The following is a 23,343-nucleotide window of genomic DNA, read 5'->3' as shown; positions in this document are numbered from 1 at the left end:
TATCATCACTTACTGGGATATACATAGTAGTAGAAAGTAACTAAGTACATTTACTCAAGAACTGCATTGCACTGAATACTACATTGATTTGACAGCTTAGTATACAAAGTTACTTTACAAAGATTTTTGCATACAAACTAATCGTTTGACTAATCGTTTGCATAAAGAGCCTTTGTTAAGTATTAGACCACGCATACAAGTAAAGCTGAAACGATTAGTCAATTAATCTTACAGACAAATGAATCGTTAGCTGTTATGATAATTATTCAAGTAATTTTTCTTGCAAATTGCCAAAGATTTCATGGTTCCAGCTTCTCAAATGTGAGGATTTGCTGCTTCTCCTTTTAGTTATTTTGATTGTTTTCGTTTAGTCAGACAAGCACTGTGAAGGTGTCCCTTGGGATCCTGGGTAATTGTGGCAGAATTTTTCAATATTATCTTTATTTTTATAAAAACCAAAACAATCAATCAATTAATCAAGAAAATAATCTCCACATGAAACTGTCTCTACCTCGACCACCTACAACACATCCTACTGAACCGTATGACGTATGATCCTGTGGTATTTATTGGTTTTTAGTCAGATTGGAGAGAATACGTACATTTCTTATTTTGCAATAAACATTGACTGTGTACAACTCTCACATTTATGCTACAAAGGACGTAAGTGGTTTAAATTCTATGTAGGCCTAATACAAGAAAGAGTTGTCTTCATTATTTAGGCAGTTTAGATACAGGCTCAATACATGAAATGACAGGAAGGTGTGTATGTGCATGTATCTCTGCAGACATCACACACAGCTCTGCTAGCTAATTAATGTAATTAGGTGTCAAGAATTGTTCTTCATTTAGCATTGCTGGAGTCCCTGCTTCAGGAAACAGCTGCTCACTAAATTACATATGTTTGAAAAATAAATCTGTACCCAAAAGGGAGAAATGCATATTTTGTATATTTTTTCCTCATACTCGTTTTTCTCAGGCTTTTTGTTATCTATGTAGACAGAAGAGTTTTTTGTATTTAATTAAACTATTTGCATGAGCTATAATGTTATGGGGGGGGGGGGGGGGCCAAATAGTAGCCTGTGACACAACACATAAAGAGTTGTTGTTGTTTTTTTAAATCATGAAAAGAGTGATGACTTTTGTAAATGTCAGCTCTGTCCATCAAATTCAAGTTGATGGCTGCATTTGTGTGAGCAATGTAGCCACTAGGGGCTAGACTTGTCTTGTTTTTAACAGTTTTATTACAATTTGTGAGAAGAGTTCTGTCTCTTACAATAAAATACTTACAAATGTTGAATTAGCCATTGGCTTACGTGCGAAAAGTGTCGCGCCAACTGAATTCCATTCAATTATTTAACTCAAAAACGGAGTAACCACACCATCAAAAACACATCGTGAGTTTTCCGAGCACACCCTGAAGACATCATACTGTAGCGTGGCGAGGGCGGACTGTGTGACGTAGAGCTGAGGCTCTGGCTGTTTATTGTTCCTTCCTCAACACCGACAGAGAAAAACAGGCTAACAAGCTGTCAGCCACCTTCTTCACACGGTTCACACTTGGTTTAACGAAGGTGTAACGCGCGAGACAGCTGACTGCACAAACCAGGGACCATGGCGTATGCGTACCTCTTCAAATACATCATCATCGGAGACACGGGTAAGCCGCAGCAAATGCCAGCTAGACTGCCAGTTAGCATCCAGCTAGCTCTTAGCTATTGGTGTATTTCCGCAGTGTTGGATAGTCCAATGACGTGGTAAAAGCAGAGAGGCAAAGGGTGGGATGACAGCTCCAATTCTTCAACGTTGACATACGTATATAATGTAATAAACACCCTGACAGTGACAGGAAATAAGACACAGACACTCTAACACAATATTTTCCTAAACTACTTTCGCGTAGCAGTTGTTGACAGAGTTGGGCCTATTGTCCGTTTGCGTCGAGGGTGGGGGTGTTAGCCACACAGCTAGCCTAGCTCACTGCCTAGCTAGCATTAGCGGTTTCACTAAATATTTAGCAAACAGCTGTCCCAGTGGCATTTAACGGGTCATTCATCTTGTTTCATGGACAAGATAATAATGATGATCGTTTCTTTTTATCGTGGACGCATCATTAAATGACACATTTCACATTAGCTTAGCTTCTTGTCACAGAAGGCCAATACGTCAAGCTAAAGCCTATAATATTCCTTAAAATGGCGTAGAGCACTTTCGTTATTTCTGACCAAATGTTATCGTTAGCTGTCTGTCCTGATGAACGGCCTGCACAGTTAGCACGCAGAATGGCAGCAGGTGCATTGGTGATACTGCTGCATTATAATGATGCTGCCCTGTGTTTAAACACAACAGTCAGGGTTAACTGCAGCTCTCAGGTAGAGGGAGACATGTATGAGGATTATTCAATACAGGAAACCGAACCGAAGACATGAGCTGAATATACAGTCAAGATCCAAACAGGTTTTTCCACTCAAGGTAATTAAGTTTTTATGGTGTATTGTTATTCATGCACTTACTTACATTGTTAGTATAGACGTTCATACCAAGACAGTTATTCTAGTGGAAGTTATTTAAACACAGTTGGGAAAGATTCATAATGCGCACACCTGTTAACTTATTTTAGATCACTGTGGTGGGCTGGAAGTTTACTACAGTGATGTTGTGAAACCTGTTTTTGCCTGCTGTTGTTGTTTATCTCATAGTGAGCAGCTTAGCTTGATTACATGCACGTCTACACCAGAAATACTCTGCAGTCCCGTGTGCAGTGCACGCATCTAAAGCAGTGTGTGTTTTTCTAATTTGGTCGAGTGTGGTCCAGGCTCTTTTAAGGGATTTCAAAATCCAACATGAGAGGGTACAAATGATCATTGTGACAACAGGTTTCCGTTTCACAGGTATTCGCTTTAAACATCGTTTGATATTGTAACCTGGGGGAAAATAATATGAAATGTCTGTTTTGGTAGTTCAGAGCCACCCTAACGTGTAAGTATCTGGTGTAGGTGTGTGTGTGTTTACGCTTTGAGATAGTTTTTACTGCAGAGCTGATGTCTTCAATTGCATTTGATTGTACAGGTGTGCGTGTTATTTTGTGCACCTCCAATAGATACACACTGAAACATTACACCTGCTCCTAAATGTCATTGTGGGTTGCCAGAAAATCCCAAATACTTCTCTCCTGTACTGAAGCCCTTCCACAAAACAACACAAGTTCTTTAAACAGTGCAGACATTGTGTACGTCCACGTTTAGCTCTAACATCATAGGTCCTGTTGTCTCTTTTGATTGGAAGGGAAGACAGAATATTTCGTGGACCTTCAGCTGTTTGCTTTCACAAACATATTTGACATAAATGAGTTGCGGAACAGCAAAGCTAAATGTCCTGGAAAAAAGATTCAGTCTCCTCATAACAGCGAAGAGAAACACTTTTTTTCAAAGCAGTAACAATCTTTCCAATCACATTTCTGAAATAACATTTATTTTTCACGAGCAATGAACAGTCCGCGTCTCAGCATATTAAGTCAGTCCGGTTCTGTTAAACATTGACCTGATTGTTTCATTTAATCAGAGTTAAGTGAGTTGATTATTCCAAATACAACCTGACACAAGCCACACATTGTAGTCAGTAAGATGGAGATGGAGATTTGGAGGTTGTTTTTACGAAGGTTAAAGCTAAGTTGACACCAACCCCAAAAAAAGATCAGTTGGAAAATATATGCTAGAGTAATTGTTTTTTTTATGTAATAATCTCTTTTTAGGTTATTTTTGCTTAGCATCTTTGAAGCTGTAACCAACAATTTACTTTATAATTGACTAAAAAGATTAAAAACATTAGAATAGGTCATTTTATTCACGATAGTAGTACTCATAGTTTACCAATGATTCACTTAGAAGCAATTGTTTCAGCATGATTGTCATTGATAGACGGAAGTGATTCTTTTGTTAACCTAATAGCCTCTTACCTTTTTAGAGGTGTGACTGCAGAAATGTTAGGAGGATTATCAATTATTTTAAATCCATATCAGTTTTTATTTTTATCGTAATTACCCATAATGCGGCTCTACATTTTAATAATACCTGTCAGGTCCTCATCGCGTCTTCCTGCAGGTTGATGGAGATTTACTGGTTGTTGCTCAGTACAGCCAGGTGTTATCTGACCGTCAGTATCCGAGGCTAGTCGTGGATCCTACCCGAAATCAGTGTGTGCAGGGCAGCAGAGAGTTGGAAATGAAGAGGAAAATTCCACCATTTGACTGATCCAGGTGGTAGATCTGTGATAAGCTTTACCACTGCCCTCCGAGAATGAGGAAGACATCAGTCAGTTAAAGTAGATGAACCTTTTAAAGGTTTGCACGGACAACATTTTGGGGCGGAAGAAAAAAACAACTTGTTGGCTAACACCCTAAGACAGCACTTTCTTTGTTTTCAGTGTAGCTTTGCACCCTAAATGTCTGACGTGTATTCAGACTTTCTTTTTCTAAGTCATTAGTTGCACACAGTTTTGTTCCTAGTTGCCGATCCTTATCTAGTTCTTGTAGCTCTTTACATTTTGAGGGATACCTCGGGTATTTTAGGAAGTCCTTTGACTTTAAAGAGTCTGTGAGTGTGACACAGTCTCTCTCCCCTCCCCTTCTCCTGGCAGCTCTCTACTGTAGGCTGTCTAATAAAACAGGCAGAAATTCCCCAAATAATACTTAAAGAAAATCCAACCCGTTCATTAGTGGTGCTTTGCAGCCATAAGAGCAAGACTTTCCTCTTTGATGACAGGATGAGGCAGTGGCCTGCAGCTATAAGAAGTAAGTCATCATTGATTGAGCTGTCCTGGTCAATAGAAAGTGAAGATGTGAATTGTGTTTGTTTTAGGTCGGGTTTTCTTTCTCTTGGCCAGTGGCCTCCAGCCAGCCTGTCCACAGATCTGGTTGGCAGAAAGACGGACTGACTGAAAGAAAATTCTAGTCTCTGTACATATTAAAACCTCCAAAATTAGACTCTGGAACACTGCCCGTTGTAGATCTGCAAATTTCCAGACACTACTTTCTTAAAGAGGTCTGACCCCGTTTTCAGAGTTTTGAGGTGCATTCAGGATTACTGGAAACTAGCAGAAGGACAGACATTACTCTGAGGGAACTAGATCATTGAGCATTCATTTTAACATGTAAATGTCAATGCAATTACAAAACAAAAACTTCCTTCATTTGAATACTCAACCCTAAAGCTACTGCGCCACAAAACATGAGCGAACTGGAGCCTTTATGAAGATGATCCTGGGTCAGTGGACTGTGTCTGTGTCGGCCATGACGTAACATTTACAGTCGGGACCCTCAGGAATCTACAATCCAGTGGTGGTGTGATGAAAATCACACTGTTGCTAAAATCTGTTTAAAATCTCTGCCTAATATCTACTTGACTATGTACACATGCTCACGTATTCTGTACTTGCAACATATATTTTGAGTGCCTTTGTAGTGTCACCGTAGTAATGTGTATGTCAATTCAAATAAAACTACAATTAAAACTAGACCTTGTCCTTAAAATGAAAACCCAAACTGTTACAGTAACTTGAAAAGTACATTTAAAGTAGATTTGTTTGAAAGCCTGGTTTATTTTGATAATTCATTTTATGTACATCTACCAAACGAGAGTGTCTTGGAAGCCCCTCTTGGCTTCTGTCCTTGGCACATTGAGGGTCTAGCTATAGCTAGCTGAGCGCACTGCACTAGTAAACAGCATCAGGAATCCTAACGGAGAGTCTTGTGTGGTTCAATGGCTGTCATATGACCTAACTCTGCTCACAGTATCACAGACAAGGTGGTATTCTGAGATTGAAGATTGTGTTACTGTGCGTTTTGAATGGTGTGGTCAGTGAGAGAGAGGGGAAGAAATGCAACAAGAGTCCCCTGACGGACTTGGACCGGGAACATTGTGATTACGTGGCCAACGTCGTAGACCCTTGGACCATTTTAATCATTTTAAGACTGGAGGTTCAGCTACCACAGGGACGACTCATCAGGCAGATCCAGTATAGTAGTACAGTATAAACCATGTCAAAATACCAGACATGTAGTAGTCGATACCAGTACCAGTGAAATTCCATGATTGTCAAAACCCAATTTGATACCACAGTAAAAAACAAACAATAAGCAGTTAGAGCTAGTGCCTCTTATAATATCCATTTTATATCGCTGTTAAAACATCTCTGTCAAACAACTGTTTATTCAACTTTCTCACCAAAAACTACATTTTACAAGATTACATTTGAACATATAACGATGACGTTATAATATACCTTCGCCCAATACTCTTCATAATCTAACTCAATGGACTCTCACAGGACTGTGCTGCCCACCGGCTGCTAACAGCTAACGTTAACTGGCTGTCCTAGAGATCTCAACATGGATTTGTTGTTCACAATGTACCATTATCAGAGGAACAAACAGGCTGTGTTATAGTGCTTTACTGGATCCTTTTGGATGTTAAGGCGTCTGTAAGGTATGTGCGATACTGTTTAAAAACGAGTACTCTCAGTACTTGGTACAGAAGTGTCTGTTCTCGTGACATCCCTTATGAAGCCACCTCAGTAGGAGCTCCTGTAGGAGGACAGACCTATCACATTCCTCAGCCGGGATTCAGTGCAATCGGCTGACCTTGCTCAGCCTCAGGTTACTGCTATAAGTGAGCAGAGCAGTATCTCAAAACTCCATCAGTCTTCAGCACGAGCCACTGATGAATGAAGCAAATGAGGCAAAACCACCTGGAGCACCCGGCCAAAATGAGCCTCTTATTGATGCCTCATTCTATTAATAGGAAAGGCTCCATTGACTTTCCTGGCTGACAGCCTCGTCTTAAAAGTACAGTACGTGGAAAAATCTATTGTTCTGCCTCTGAAATCACCACTAAGACACCCCATAGAGAAGCTCAACCCAAATCTGCTTTGATTCTACTGTTGATTGTATTAGTTGTTATATTCATTTTTATTTATTTTTAGCCAGAGTGAAGTATCTCAATACATGTTGGATGGATTGCCGTGAAATTTGGTAGAGGTCCCCAAGGCGTCGTGTCCATCAGTACTCGTGTTACTCGCTAATATGCATGCTAACGCGCTAACCTAAGCTGGGGACCTGCTGAACATCAGCATTGTAATATTGTGACTGTTAGCATGCTGGTGTTAGCTCAAAGCTCTACTGTGCCTGAATAAATGAGTTCAGGCAAAGCACCGAGTTTAGGCCCACAGGTAATGTAGTTACTCACAAAGAGACATAAAAACACACTGTGGTCGTGGTCACGCGTGTAAATCATATCTGAAACACCACCTGTGTAGAAAAGCTTGCAGTCTTGTTACCAAGTATAGCTACTAATAATTTAACTTCACCATCTTTCAAACATAAAAATAATATTAATCTTTCATCAGCCAACACGTTGTCCCCTGAATACAGCAAGTACAACAGAAATGTTGAATGGATGCCTTCTACCTGGTCAAACTGAAACACTTGTTGCCGTGACAACAGCTAAAGCCAGCTCTCTAGGACTGACGGGCTGCAGTTAAAATATCGACTGTCTGTCCAGGTTTCCTCGTATGAAGAACAGAGCTGTTGTTTCTGTTCAGTCCAGCGTTGCCACGTCCATCTCCTCTTTACGTTCGTCCTGTTCATGCAGAATATTGCTCTGGGTTGTGTTTGCTCTTAAACTCGTGTGCTTGTCAAAGCTTTCTCATGGTTGGCATACATGTTTTGTTATCTACTGTAGGCCTTCCACTTACAGTGTAGTGGAAAGAAGCAGAATGTGCTTATCTCATCTGCCCTCTTGTGCTGAATCAGACCTGTGTTTGCTCACCCGGAGAAATGAATCCACCTCCCATTCATCCAGTCAAATATCCAGTAACCTGTTCTCTCTAACTAGCCGCTCACTCACCTGGAGGGCCTTCCCACAGTCACAATTACCCACGCGTGATAAGAGCTTCTAGCACGGCGAGGTGTTTATTCCCTCATTTGAGAAGCTGTGACATAATAGTTCTCCACTCATTGTGACTGTAGCCACTCTCCCCGTTTGAAGGCGCAGCAGGTTGTGATTGCTGCCTCAGATGGTTTTCTCCTGCTCCGTGCTGCAGGTGTCATGTTGTTACCGCTTAGCTAGAAACGGTGCTAACAGTGCAACGGATCATAACACTCGCAGATCGGATTGGATCAGCAGAAAAGAAAAAAGGGACAATCTAACTTTTAGAGATCCCTGATCACGATACTAATTGATGATCCATATTGTCAGATCCATATCCCTTTGTTGTTTGATTATAGCAGCTGCTCTTTCTTTATAAAAACTTACAATTCAAATGATAAGGAAATAAAAGATTGTAATTTTGTGGATTAAAACAAATCTTGTTTTAATGATGTATTATTAGAGCTGATGTAAACAGCTCATAATTCATCTATAATATCTATTGATGTTGTTGTGAAAACATCTCCCTCAAACAACAAGTTTTTCACCAAAAGCTACATTTTACGAGATTACATGTGAATGCATCCTGATAACGTTATAATTGATCTTCTTCCAATACTCATGTTCACTGAACAGAGCCTTCGCTCGTTGACCGTTAGCGGTGCTGCTAACGTTAACTAGCTCCTCTGTCAATTCAAACAAGGATTGGTTGTACACAATGTGACATTATCAGAGATCAGAGACTAGAGAAGCATAAGTGATGTCCAGATCTCATATTTTACTAAAGTAATCCACGGTTCACATGCATGCTGAACCGTGGTCCATTACACCACTATGTGCTACACTGGAATGTCTGTTAATTGTATTTTGGCTCCTTTAGCTGATTGTAAGCATGTATGAAATGTAAGCTGAATGTCTGAATGTCTCCTCTATGACGGCTGTAGAGCAGTGTGTGTGATGGAGGTCACGACGACACAATTATTACACCTCCTCGTGGTCCTTCCCTCCGTCTCTTGTCATCATCCTCACGCAAGGACGCCTGCCTAGCAACGCCCTGCTGCCTGGCGATGGTAACCCTTGGAAACCACGAAGGAGGAAGACCACGTCCCTCTCTGCCACCTCCTTTAAAGTCTGTCCACCACCCCCCTCTGGCCTTCTCATCAGCATCCTTCTCTTCTCGCCCCTCCTCCATCCGCTGCCTGTTTATAGCTCGCTCCCTAACCTCAAACCTCTGACGGCTCATCAACCCACAGCTGCAAAATGAGCATCAAACATGATCTATTAGACACTCTTGTCCTTTTCTAAGAAGCTCCATGTTAGAATTTGAAGCGCTTTTAATATTCCATTGAGGTGAAGATGATTCACTTTTTACAACAACAAAAAAAACAACCATCTTGTCACAAATGGACATTGAAAAGTTCTTTCTTAAATTGTCAATCCTTAAGATGTCAGTCCTGGTTGATTTAGAATTTCTATTTGAGTGAAAACAAAGGACTTGTGCTCAGAGTTTAGCAGTCTGGAGTTTTGGGCTACGGCAAAAGTTCCATACTAATGTCATTTATTTTGTGGGCGTTGTTGCCACTTTGGTGTGTAAACAATGGAGAAAAACTCTTAATACATATTACTTTTTCCATGAACGTCGCCACAAACATCACGTTCTTAATATTGCAGAAATACAAATATTTCAATACTTTCATCAGGTTTTTCACCCTGTGGCCGGCAACTAATTATCGATTTAACCTATCAGTTCTTGTTTTTTTATTGATCATTTGGTCTGTCAGAAAATAGTGACGTGATATACGATATCTATTATGATATATATTTTCTCTCTTTAATTTTGAAATTAACAGTACGTTTTTCATGAAAATTTCACATGTAACGTCTTATTTTGAAGTTGGCTCTTATACGTTCTTACCGTAATGGCTATAATAAACACGTACCTCAAAACAACTTGGGTTCTAGTTTAGCCTTCTTCAAAGTGGAGGCCGGAATCTTCCATCACCGTAACCGAAAGCTGCAATACGTCGAGTATATTGGATATATGGCCGAAGCTGCACTTTGCTGTTGGTGCCAGTAGCAAGGGTTATAACAGTGTGCTGTTACACCTTTGGTAATCAGGCCATGTATACTGACATTGAAAATGTTTTATAGGTGTTTACTGTAGACCTTCTCTTCAGACACTTCCTAAACAGGTTGCAGTGCACCAAACCTGTTTAGTGTGTTTCTAATGCTTCCAGTGTTTGTTTTTCAAGCATGTGTCAAGGAAGTAACAGCTCACTGTTTCTGTAACCGGTGGCTTCAGAGAATCTGTTGACATACAACGTCTCTGCACCAATACTACATGAAGCTATTAGAAGTCATATGTGGAGGCGTGTTAATGAGTCCACAGTGGCATCTCTCACACACCCAGCCGCTGCTAGCTCGCTAACCGTTGGCTCAGGCTAACTGAAGCCATGTTGGAGAAATGGTGTGTAATGGGTCGGTGACTCCGATATTCCCATGTTTAATTTTGATGAGTTAAACGTATAAGACCTGAATTATTGTTGTACATATGTAACTTCCTACAGAGCGCTGTTGCATTCCAACAGCAGAGCGTCTCTGCGCTGTGTGGGAGTTCACATTGGTTCCATAATGATGTTAGTTGCCGGTGTGGTATTTTATTCTCGGCACATGTGACGCCGTTGGAAATGGAATAATTGTGTGTTCATGCTTGTTTATGTGAGACTATATAATCACTGTTCCAGCTCTTTTTAATGGTGTGTGTTTTTTACAGGTGTGGGGAAGTCATGTCTATTATTACAGTTCACAGACAAGAGGTTTCAGCCAGTTCACGACCTCACTATCGGTAAGAGCGCCTGTCCTCTACTCACATCATCACTAGATATGCATAAAATGTCATCATCATTCAACATTCACTAATTAAACTCATGCTTCTTGTTAGACAGCAGATCAAAATGATTCAACGTAATTAGCTGTGGTGGGTTGTTCATGTTCAACCTTTAAGTTACAGGATCACTTGTGTCGCAGTTAATGTTCTTTCAGATCAGCAGAGTTGAGCTTGCTCTTACATTCAGACGGATCACATCGAACTAGAAAAGAATCTCTGCGTCTGATGTCTTCAGAATAATCTTAAATTCTCATCTTAAAATTAAATATGAAATACTTTATCGTCTGCTTTTTGTGTGCGACATTAGCATAAAAGCTCAATACACAATAGAAGCTACATTAACAGGAGTTTGTTTTTACATACCCAATAAAAGTGAGTGAAACAGGTGGAATGTTGTGTATTACTACTTTACAAAGAGTCTCCTTTTTGTGCTGGTTCTGTTTATGAGGTTCCTGTCTGAACTATTAATGCTCATAATCGGTTTTTGTTTTAGATGAGCTCTTTATGTGAGGAAATGAATAGACATGAAAGGTTAATTTGTCAGTATGTCATTTTACTAGTGTGTGTGTGTGTGTGTGTGTGTGTGTGTGTCTAGGTGTGGAGTTTGGAGCGAGGATGATCACTATAGATGGCAAACAGATCAAACTGCAGATCTGGGATACGGTAATATATCTATTGTATATATTTGTTTGTTTTTTTAAAGGAGGCTCTCCTCGTGGCAGCAGATCCATGACTCTGTAGAGAGACCTCAACAAATATTTAATGAGCTAAATGCAAGGCTGTAAATACGCAGCTTTAAACTTAACCTGTGATTCTGTAACTGGAAATAATCTGAAAAAGTCTCCAGAAAGCTCATTTTTCTTAGTGAATCTGACAGAATTTTAATATAAATATGAGTATGGTTACAATGAATTTGTGTTAGGTATGTAAAAACAATATATCTGGAGCTATGTTAGATGATAAGACGGCTTACTCGCAAAAGTTGTACTCACTTTGGCAACATCTTTCATGTGGTGTTCATGCTGTTAGTTTCAGCTTCATTAAATCCCTCAAAACTAATGAAAAACAAAAAACAAACATGCAATTTTCTAGTTGAAGAGAGAAATAATAGAAGTGCAAAGGTTTCTATTTTTTCTGAATGAACGTATCATCCATCTGTGGAGGTAGTGCCATGACGTTAGTAATCATATCAAGGCCGTAAAAACACACCTAATTGCTCAAGACAGCTGTGGATGTGATGTTTTGACAGTGTCTGTGTACTCTGGCTTCCTGTCCATGCAGTTAACCAGTAGACCAGCAGGTGGAGTTAGAGCTCCATGGAAAACCAGTGAGAAGGCCCACTGCAGTGATGTCAGTCCTGCTGCTCAAAACTTTTCTATCCTACCAGCTAGTTAATCGCCTTCACCTGGTTGTCCAGGTGTCATGTAGTCCGTGATTAGATCATCTCTATGTGACAACCAGCAGGGCTCACTGATGCTTGCCAGTTTCCCTTAATTTAGCTCATAACCGGACACCCATTAACAGGTAACTAACTGTTCCTTTAAAGAAAAGGAAAAAGGAAAACGCAAAATGAGTGAAATACCAGAGAGAGTTCTGAAAATTACATCACTTCACTGTAATGCAACCAGGAAAAGACGAGACTTATGCTGTATAATGACCATAGACTGTATATGAGAAGTGGACGTAGTCATCGGTTTGTGGACTGATGTTATGAAGCCTGGAGTCTGGCGCCATGTTTTTTCTGCAAACGATGAACAGGAATTTGACCATATTTGGAGTGTGGAGACGCTGTATACGTCGCTGGTAGAAACCTGTCAATCACTGTGTAGCCCCGCCCTAAAGCGTGTGTGTGTGTGCGTGTGTGTGTGTGTGCCTGCGTGTAGAGCAGATGGCAGACTTATTTATCATTTATTCACTAATAGCATCACCGACTGGTTGGCCGCTCCCTGACTGGTGAATGTCTAACTGGCTGTTTGGTTCACTGACCGGTCCTCTGGCTGACTGGTCGAGCTAGTTACCGGTATTTAGTCTTAACTAACTGGCTCAGCGACCGGGTGACTCGTTCTCTGACTTGGGGAGCAACCAGATTGAGGTCCTGGGTGACAAACTGGCAGCCTGGTGCTCTGATTGCTAAGTGATTCACCGACTGGTTGTGTTTCTGACTGACTGACTGTCTGGTTTTTCAGATGAGGTCAGAGCAGCGCTGCAGCTGCTAGCATAGAGCTGCGTTTTGTTTTCTACCCTGGCCCGGGTGAAACACAGACAACATTGTTACTGTACATGGGATGGAGACAGAGGATGAATATAGGGGGGGGTGGTAAGAACGCTAGATGGTGAAAGGAGTGATGGAAAGAGTGGAGGCCTGGCGATTCATGGCGAAAGAATGAGACGATGAGTGATGCAAGGAAGAGACAGAGGAGGCGAGACAATGAGGGGTGATAATGGAAAGGGAGAGTTGGGGGACCAAGGTTACCTGGCAGGGGGGGGGGGGGGGGCAATGCTACAGGTTTAATCCACATGACACCACAGCCGATTTGGCCTGCCATGTTGTTCAGAAATAAGGAAGCTGGGAAGTTATACACGCGAGCAGAGAAAAAGAAAGGGATTGTGAGACGTAAGAGACGGAGAGAGAAAGAGAGAAGTCCATTGTATCCAGTTACAGGCTCTGCTCTGTCCTGTCCTTTCTCCAGCTGATGGAAAACCTGGAGCCGGACACTGCTAGAGAATCAGGGCCGGCACAGGACATGTCTGGGACTAGACTACATAAACAGGACTGGTAGATAAGTAGGACTGATGGAGGAGGACCTGTAGGACGGACAGATGAGGCCTGACTCTTTTAGAAAAGCAAGAGGGCCAGCAGTTGTGTGTGGTCATTTCAATTATTCAGATTTCAATTTCTGTTTATTAATATATGTATGTGTTTCTGCAGGCTGGTCAGGAGTCGTTCCGGTCCATCACCAGGTCTTACTACAGAGGAGCAGCAGGAGCTCTGCTAGTCTATGACATCACAAGGTAACAAATACCAATCAGAAGGAACCTCAGCACTCAGCCAAGCTGCATTCAGGAACATTGTGAACTTGGATGAGAAACAATGACAACTTGAAAAGTTCAAAATACCCCTAGTTCAACCTGTCCTATCACAAGCATCCTTTCCTCAACATGGGAAGTTGCCAAATATTGTAGATTAGGATGATGTTTTTAGACATCGACATATAGCTGCAACAAAGAAAAATATGCATTTCAGGAGTTCACAGAGAGAAAAGTACGAGCATAAATGCTAACACCAACATGCTAACAATGCTAACAAGCTGGTGTTGAGAAGGTTTATCGTTCACCATGTTCAACATCTTACTTTAGTGTGCTAACCCTTGCACGCTAACACTGTTAACTGAGGTTAAGGGGAATGTCATCCATTTTGCAGGTATTTGATCATAAAGCCAAAGTGTTGTACAACAACAAGACCTGATGGAGCTAGATGAAAAGTTCGGAATCACCAGAGTGATTACCATTGATCCTGACAGGCGTGAATGTGTGAACCCAGTTTTTATGGCAATCCATCCCGTAGCCTGAGAGTAAAAGTCAGAGGATCATCATTGTCTGGTAACCGTGAACGTCTGAACCAAACTTTGTACCCATCCATTAAGGACATTTCAACCCGTGTTGGATGCATTTACACGCAGCTCTTTTAAGATCGGATAGCTATCTGATGAATTGGGTATTAGCTGCTTCTCTTTTCAAACCCCAAGTCAGTCTTTCCGTCAATTCAACGCTGCGGTCTAGAGCTAGATATATTGACGACTACTGGCCAGATTAACATGAAATTTGTTATTGATCTTCATGGTCCCCAGAGGTTCATTCCTCATGATTGCCACGACCCTGTGACCTTTTTGTCCAGCACAACCATCAGGTCAAAATCTCCCCTCCACCAGCTTTCTCTATGTAAAAAAACAAATAAAACAGATTGTCTATTATTTTTATTTTATTTTTTTTTTGTGGATATTGATGTTCCCCAGAAGTACAATCTAGAACCGTCTTTGACTAAATAAATTCTTAGTCACCTAACACTCAATTTGGTCAACTCATCTCTTAGTTGATTCGATCGATCTGTTAAAGTTTCTCACACAAATGCACCACTTTAAATTTTGTGTTTACCAGAGACGTCTTCTTGGAAATGAGTCATTCAGCATGAAAAAAGCATGAAAAGCGACTAATCGATTAAAGAAATCTTAGTCGATTAGTCGCCAAAGAGGGGGCAGCCCGAGTAGAAGCCTGCGTGTAGCTGTGACCTAGTTAGTAGACTCACTGCTTTGGAGTTAATTTTGTGTAGTAAATAGTTTATAATATTGTGGGGCACAGTGGATATTACAACCTTTAGGGGCCACTAGTGGGACTCTAGACATGATGCCTCAGGCTTGAGGACAGTAAACTAGAACAAGAGGAAGTGGCAAGAACACCATTCACCACACAAGGGAGAGTAAAATCTGATATCGGTGTGTTCTGTAAAGCTCCTTCATGATTGGTAGGTGCTTCATCTCTGATGGTTTCTGTTTTATCTGTGCTCGTTTCAACAGAAGGGACACCTTCAACCACTTGACGACCTGGTTAGAGGACGCTCGCCAACATTCCAACTCCAACATGGTCATCATGCTCATTGGCAACAAGAGGTGAGATGCATCACACAGTAACGGTCCTCCACAGGGCCGGACCATCATCTGTGTGCCGGGTTTAAAAGGGTTGTGCTGTTTTACAATGGTTTGTTTAACTCGTCCTAACTTTACACTGTAGCTTGTGTTCAAATGAAGTTAGATAATATCTCTAGTCCGATTTAAATGAGGAACTCAGTGTGGCTATGGTGCAACAAGGCTGAAATGCTCGCCAACACCGGCGCAACAAATACATCAAAACGTGCGGCCTGATCGTGAATGGTGTGCTATGACTTTTCTCAGAGATTCTTAAAAATGAAAATTGCAAAAACCTGCGAGAAATTTTCACATTGTGTATCATACTGATTTTGTGTATCGTACACCGATCTCTTCACTGGCTCCCTGTAGCATAAAGGATCCACTTTAAAATGCTCCCTGTCACTTACAGAGCACTACACGGTCAGACTCCTGCACATGTGGCTGAACTACTGCACCCTTATTCACCCGCCCCCGCTCTCAGGTCAAACGTGTTAAACTTTCTGTCTGTCCCACGCACTCTCCTTAAGACCCGTGGTGACCAAAGCTATGGGATGCTCTGCCTGCACCCCGACGGTTTGCCGAGTCAGTGACTTTGTTTAGAAATCAGCTCAACACACACCTGTTAAGACTGGCGTTTGGGTAAAATTCATGCTCCAGGTCTGCTTTTTTAATCGGATTATATTGTGTATTTTCTGTTTATTGTGCCTTCTTAAATACGTTTCATGTAAATGAGTTGCCCTTGTATGGTCACATTGTGTTATTTATGTTTTCTTCTTTGAAATACCGCTCCTGTTAAGCACTTTGTGACTTCAGTCTGTGAAAAGCTATAAAAATACATTTTACTTACTTACTTGCACACACACACACACAGGATTTTGGCATGAAGAGAGCGATATGGGCCCATATTGACTCGCCATACTTTAACGTAGAAAAGTGATTTAGAGTTTGAAAGGTCAACAAAACAAATGGGTATTTTGATAGCGAGCACAGTTTTCATGAGATCCCCGTTTAAGTTTCAGATTTTATAAAGGGTGTGTATTGGACGATATGTTCAGACTTAGGGTAGAGAGGACCTTGAAAAATATTCTGTAATTTTTCCAAACTCTCATTCCCACAATTTTCATCCTTCATCAACCATTTTAGGTCAAAACGTAGGAAGCTTTGTGCTGGTCGCTATGGAATCCAACAGACTTACACATTTGGCTCAGGTAGCCTGAAACCGACATGAATTCCAACCAACTGCTCCATTAGACTCCATGTTAAATCTGACCACAAACTTCTCAAAGAAAGCAGATACCTGTTTGTTAACCTGCTCACAAACAGAAAGATTACATCACCGAGTTCAGCAGAGTCATATCTCTCTGATGACATCAATATGTTGTCTATTGGACTCAAGGTTTTTGAATTTGGGCCAGGGTAGATTTATTGAAAATCATTGTCTAACCTTTCTTAATTAGTCTGCCCCTTCACCCTGGTGCCCCAATCACCATGGTAACCAGTGATACATACTCATGCACCTGAGGTTACATAACACAGTGGTGTGTAAGTTTTTGCTATGTCAAAATCTGCTGCTGTTAGAATTGCAGAAACTAATTCTACTGTGGTAATTACATTATCTTGTTCAATTTAAATGAGGAAGTTTACTTCTGCAACAGACCTCAGCTGGTTATTGACAGGTACCCCACCATACATGCAAAACAACAAAGCCGGAGTCATCTTTGGCTGCTCTTATCACTGATGTGTCATCATGAACACATGTTGGTTTCATTCAGGAGAGAAAACTCGTCATTTATGTCACAGAACTTCAGTGGTCCTGACTAGAGTTAGTTTCCTCCTCACTGTTCAGAGGGTGTACTAATGTTCTAGGTTACGATTGTTTTCCTTTTGGCTGACCATGAAAACACGTTATGTCATCGTATTAACGTGTCTGTGTGTTTTTAGTGACCTGGAGTCGAGGAGAGAGGTGAAGAAAGAGGAGGGTGAGGCGTTTGCCAGAGAACACGGCCTCATATTCATGGAGACCTCAGCCAAGACTGCCTCTAATGTCGAGGAGGTAATATTACACACATACACAGTACATAGATATACCCAGATATACTTTTATTTAGGCTACATTTGGAAAGGGACAACTGGTGGGACGCTCTATAGACTAGTGGTCCACTGATGAGGGTTTGCTGATGGCCGATATAAAATGCCGATATCATATTCTTTTTTGCATCCGATAAATTACATCAATCAAATGATAATAATAACAAATGAGACACAAAATTGCTGACTTTTTTCTTTGCATTGTCTCTGTTTGCTTAAGTGGATCTGCACTTTGTCTGCAGCGCACTTATAATTCTCATCATTATGACTTATTATTATTGCTAGCCCTAGAGGGAAAAAAGACACAGGATGAAACATATAAATCTCTTCTCGTAAGACGGATCTACACCAGGATTTCACACACGCATTATGTGCACAATGCAAGCATAAACTTCACTGGACACCATATCTTTGAATATGTCGGGATGTGTAAATCACCAAGCCGGGCTGCAATGATGATTTGTCACGAGCACATTGTTGAACAGCATCATGGGTAACAGGGTACCAGCTGTGTTACAAATCACATTTAGTCCAATTTGTGTCCTCAACCTCTAATGTGATGCAATGTGACTTATTGCATATTTACTGTATACATTATCAAGAGTTAACCATTCTAATGACAAATGTAGATTAGATTCTACACCAGTGTACATGAGCAAAATAACGTTGTTTTTGTTATTTACTGGTAATAGTAATTTACTGTTTGTAGCTGTAAATGTAGTATTAAAAAGACAAGGTCAAGCTGTTTTATTGAAATAGGATTCATTTTCTTTACATTCAAATGCATATAGTAATACACAATAATATAGTAAAGTACAAGAACATGCAACAATAGGAAGGAAAAAAAACCTCACACCCACTTAAAGAAAGTGAATACAACACATCCATGTAGAACCACACACGCAGTGGCTAACCATAAGTCTGTGACAGATCTCAGGTAGCCTAAAGCACCCTCACCACATCTGGATCAGTCTGTGGCGGACTCCGCCATACCCACGCTGGACTCGGACTGTCCTCACACATGGATTCCCAGGAAAACAAACAAACTTTGGGTGTAATTGTAGATGGGGAAACTCCTCCTCAAGTTACGCTAAAACCCCAAATAACCGGAAATGATACAGAGGACATTTACCTTGGCGTCCTCAATAGCAGCTAGAGCCCCGCCCACCTCATTAACACTGCTGAAAGTGCGTGTTGTTGTTGGTTTATCTATCACAACAGTGATTGTTGCTGAGGACGTATTATGAATAATGATGGATGATAAATATTCGATCAATGTTATTTGTTAGCTTTAAACCAGCAGGCTCTCCTATCACCCCGTGGAGGAACGAGGACAGCTCGTTCGCAACCACCATTGCCAGTTAGATACCTTGTTGGGTATAATAAACTCTTTACTTTTGGTCAACTGTCTGCATCTCCCTTACCAGTGTCAGGGCCTCAGAGCCAGGTCGTGACACACCATCTGATGTCTTATAGTTGAATGTACTAGCTTGTATGTATAGATGCTTCCCCTGACTAGAACTACCACACTTAGAGCAACCCCCCTCCCCCCACCCCATCATGGGTCGCCGCCACGCTGGAGCCAAAGACCTTATTCACGTCACAAAGTGCAGTTAGCGCATGGCTCCGCCCTACTCGCGGAGCCACGCCCCTGGGTGGTGGTGTGTGTAATGAATGCGTGGCGTCGGTCCTCAGGGAACCCTTTCTCACTTATCCAATCACATAAATAATCCCATCCGACGCCAGCCGGGGCACTGCAGAGAGTACGCATGTGTGTGTTTGTTTACATCGATTATTTTTCTCCCTAGCCCTCGCTATGATTGGCCTATATCATGCTTCAAGCGCACACACACCACTGTTGAGTGGAGCTCTCTCCGGGGTTAAGATGAGGGGAGAGGTGTGTGTGTGTGTGCGTGTGGTATGATTAATTTGTCTCATTAGTGTCCTCTGAATCCTCCCGATACCGCTCCTCTCCTCCCTTCCCTTCATCTCTCCTCGCTCCATCCCTCCTTATCCCTCGACATCCATCATTTGCTCTTTACCTCCCTCCCATCCTCCTTCACCCCCCACTCTCATCCACATCCTCCTCCCCCCTTCCTCCAGCGTGTCTTCCTCCCCTTTCCTCCTCCGTGTCCTCCTGCCCCTCTTCCATTCATTTCTTCCTCCCCTCCTCCTCTTCCCTATTCTCCATCATCTCCCTTTCTCTCTCTCTCAGCAGTATATCAACCAGTTATAGTTCATACATATTCATAACCTGCACCCCGCCTCCCCCTCAGCGACACCCAGCAGCCAATCGGTGGGCCGGGTTTGTCGTCAGGGTCTGTGGGTGGACACCAGGCCGATGGATGCTCCTTAGAGAGAGGTTCCTGTAAGCATCCTCTCATCTCCCCCTCCTTTCTTCTTTCCTTACATCCTCCCTTCCTCGAGACCCTTTCCCTCAGCTCATTTCTGTCCTTGTGTCTTTATTTCTCCTTTTTCTTTTACCTCCTCTGTTTTCTCCTCTATTTCTTTTCACTTCTCTCCTTTTTTTGCTGAAATGTTTACATCTCTTTTCAGCTTTGTACTTGTAACTATTCCTCTAGTGCTGGGATGGCCTAACTAAACTGAAATGACCCGCATCGAATTTTAAAAAATAAACTAGAATATGGTTTGATCATATTCCTAATAAATGTCACTGTATGTACACTTCACATCCTAGTTAAACACTAGTCAAGATGTCGACTCAGTTAATTATTGTTACGTTTACATTAGCATCTTAATCTATGAAGAGTCCTCAGGCCATGAACAGAAACCCATTTTTGTTTTAATTTGACTTACTTACAGTTTTACACTTAACATCATAATATTTTAAGCATTCAGGCCATGCACTGTATTATAGTTCAAAAGTATTGAATTCATTTCATTTAGATTGCAGCAGGTACAGAAATGCTTTTTGTACTATATGAGAACACCACTAAACATTGTAATGGTGAACTATATTATTCTATATATGGCCCACAATCAAAAAAGGCTCCCTGCTCTTATCTCTCCTGTCTCTAAATATTCTCTCTCCTTCTCAATGTTCTCTCCTCAGTTTTCTGTTTCCTCCTTTATTTTTCTCCCCCGTCGAACAGTCCACACACATCTAAGTCTCATAGAGAAGGAGGTGTGGGGAGCCGTGAAGGAACAAGGGCCACGGAGATATGTTGAAGGAAGGAAGGAGGACAGGAGTGAACAGGACAGAGTGCACCAGGGAGCACCCTTGGGCTCCTCTGTCTATTTTCAGACTCTGTCAGATTAGAAGTTCAGGACATATTTTCAGGTCTTTAATGACTCTGCTGAAGACGCACACTTCTTCTCGGCCTGACAAAGTTGCAGTGGGTAGTGGTGTTCCGTTGTTCCTCCGTAGATCATAAAACAAGTTTATCCGAGCTGCTCTCCACTTTGGGCCCCTGAGACACTTAGAGACGATATCGCAGTTACAGGCGAGTAGCTCAGGGAGCTTAATTCCACTTTATTCTAACGTCTTTGATCCTTGCCGTGTGTGTGTGTGTGTGTGTGTGTGCGCGTGTGTTCTGCTCAGATCTTCTTCTTGTAGCAGCTGTCGACAAGAAGAAGCAAATGTGCAGCTTCTATCACGCTCTTCTGAAAGTGTTCAGAGAGGAGGTTTACTTCTTAAAACAGTCCACATCTTGATCTCTTTAAGTCCAAACAAAACTGCTTTTAGAGCGTCTTCCTTCATGAAACAACAACAAACCAATGCGTTGAGCAGCAGTTTGTCCTTCAGAGGGACAGAAGAGTCAGCAATGGTTTTATTTCATATGATTTTTAACTTCCTACAGCTGCTACACGACAAGTGACGGCCTGATTTACAATCAAGCTTGTCAAAATATAAAATACAAATATTTAGCTCTCCACTTTTCTAAATTAATTGATGAAATAATACAGATATCGTTTAACATTTTATGAAATGCACTTGTTAGAGCTGGACTGATAAGTCGGCCTGGTATCGTTCTAAATAAGTAACAATACATTGTCGTAAACCTAATTAGAAAACAGTGTCACCATTACAGTTTGTCCACAAGTTGGTTTTTACTCGGTGAAATTTTTTTGTTTTTATAAAAGCAACTATTGGTCAAAATATCGTCATTCAATTTCTAAAACTCTGAACCTCTATTCATTATCTGCCTCACAACTCCAGAATGGGTCATGCCTTGTGGTTTTAGACACGTGTTGTGGGGCTTTTTCCAACTGAAACATCGGCTCAGTGCCTCTGTGCAGTGAGTCTGCTCACCTGTGGTTCATCAAGAGATGGTTCCAGCTCACAACTCCCCCTAAAACCTCGACTTTAAAGACGCAACGTGTTCATTTGTGAGCTTTAGGTGTTTCCACCCAGAAGTTCCAGGTCATATTAGTACCAGGATTACTTTTGCAAGGAAGTAAAAGGTTCCTTCAGCCCGTTGTTGTGTAAAGACCTGTGACTACTAACCAATGAAAACAGGACATGGGAAAAGGGCTGCTGGTGGTCGCTGGGTAAACACTCGGTTCAGTGTGTCTGCTCTGTTCCTTTACAAAACAGAAGAGTATACCTGGGTTTTTATTTCACTGCTGCATAGTATTACTGCTGCACGTCTGACGAGATGAATGAAATCCAGAAGAGCGTCTGTCTCCACACTGAACCATCTGTTGAGTGTTTGACACTTATTTATTTATTTGCACTTAAGAACGTAAATGCAGTGAAACAATTTCTCATTCACTGCCGCGCAGTCTCTTTTTTTTTTTTTCTACCGCTCGCTCGTTTCTTCTTTTTTTTTTTATTAAACGAGCCGGTATAGCCGACAGCAAAGCCTAATTTTACTGTTATTGTTATCGAACCAAGAGAAATGCTCTCCCCTCGTCGTAAAATGGTCCTGAATCGATACTAAAGTACTTCCTTTTTTTATGAATGAAGTGATGGTTATCCCTGAAAACTCCACCCTAAAAGTTCTTGTACTTTCAGAGAGTACAAATAAATGTCCCGGAACTTAATTTAGACCCGTGGTCCCTAAGGTCGAAACACAAAAGGTTCCTAGTTCCTAGTCCCCGGTGAATGTTTTTGTGGTCGGATAAGGAGCTTTGTCAAGGGCCGAGCTAGCAGTTTCCCACTGCTTCCAGTCTTTATGCTAAGCTAAGCTAACTACGTTCTGTCTCCAGCTCTATTCTGAACGCAGACATGAGATTCACACCGTTCTTCTCATTTCCCTCTCAGAACAATAGTTCTTATAAAAAGGTGGAACTAATTCTTTAAGAGCCGTCATGATTTGGCTCCTTTAGAAATATTAGCTTACCTTTATGTGTGTTTTAGCCTGTTTTTACTAAAAATTACATATACTTTTTGCGTTTTTTAAATATTTGGCTGCGTCTCATGAGCCTCCCAGTAGGTGTCACTTTACTTAATGCGATGACCGGTGCTCGTCTTTATTTATGTCGGTTACATTGTGGCCTTCAGGTGCTGCTGGGCAGCTTGGACATCCCAAACTTTGGTCATTGTTTGTCTCAACTCTGAAACGTGGAATGTTTGAGCCTCTCGCCAGCATTTAACACACATACATGGAATATTTGACAAATCAAAAGTTTTAGTTGTGGACATCCACGTATAACTTGAATCTCCTCCTCTCCCTATTTCCTTTCTCACTTCCTGTCTCTATCTCAGGCCTTCATCAACACAGCCAAGGAGATCTATGAGAAGATCCAGGAGGGAGTGTTTGATATCAACAATGAGGTGAGATGCACTTTTTTTTTTTTT

General features: G+C 41.4%; 1 protein-coding gene across 1 annotated transcript in view; it reads left to right on the top strand.

Moving 5' to 3' along the window:
* The first annotated feature begins 1,425 nt into the window (after positions 1-1,425).
* Positions 1,426-23,343, top strand: part of rab2a (RAB2A, member RAS oncogene family) — a 22,737-nt gene continuing 819 nt past the window's right edge. Inside the window, exons 1-7 of the mRNA XM_031877457.1 lie at positions 1,426-1,660; positions 10,696-10,767; positions 11,405-11,472; positions 13,739-13,821; positions 15,381-15,473; positions 17,433-17,544; positions 23,251-23,319. Coding sequence (XP_031733317.1) covers positions 1,615-1,660; positions 10,696-10,767; positions 11,405-11,472; positions 13,739-13,821; positions 15,381-15,473; positions 17,433-17,544; positions 23,251-23,319 — 543 coding nt within the window. The 5' untranslated portion in view covers positions 1,426-1,614. The remainder of the gene's footprint in view (positions 1,661-10,695; positions 10,768-11,404; positions 11,473-13,738; positions 13,822-15,380; positions 15,474-17,432; positions 17,545-23,250; positions 23,320-23,343) is intronic.

This window comes from Anarrhichthys ocellatus, unplaced genomic scaffold, assembly GCF_004355925.1.
Source record: "Anarrhichthys ocellatus isolate YVR2014 unplaced genomic scaffold, GSC_Weel_1.0 scaffold137, whole genome shotgun sequence".
NCBI classification, from domain to species: Eukaryota; Metazoa; Chordata; class Actinopteri; order Perciformes; family Anarhichadidae; genus Anarrhichthys; species Anarrhichthys ocellatus.
Note: the sequence above shows the minus strand (reverse complement) of the source record. Positions and strands in the feature narration are given on the sequence as shown.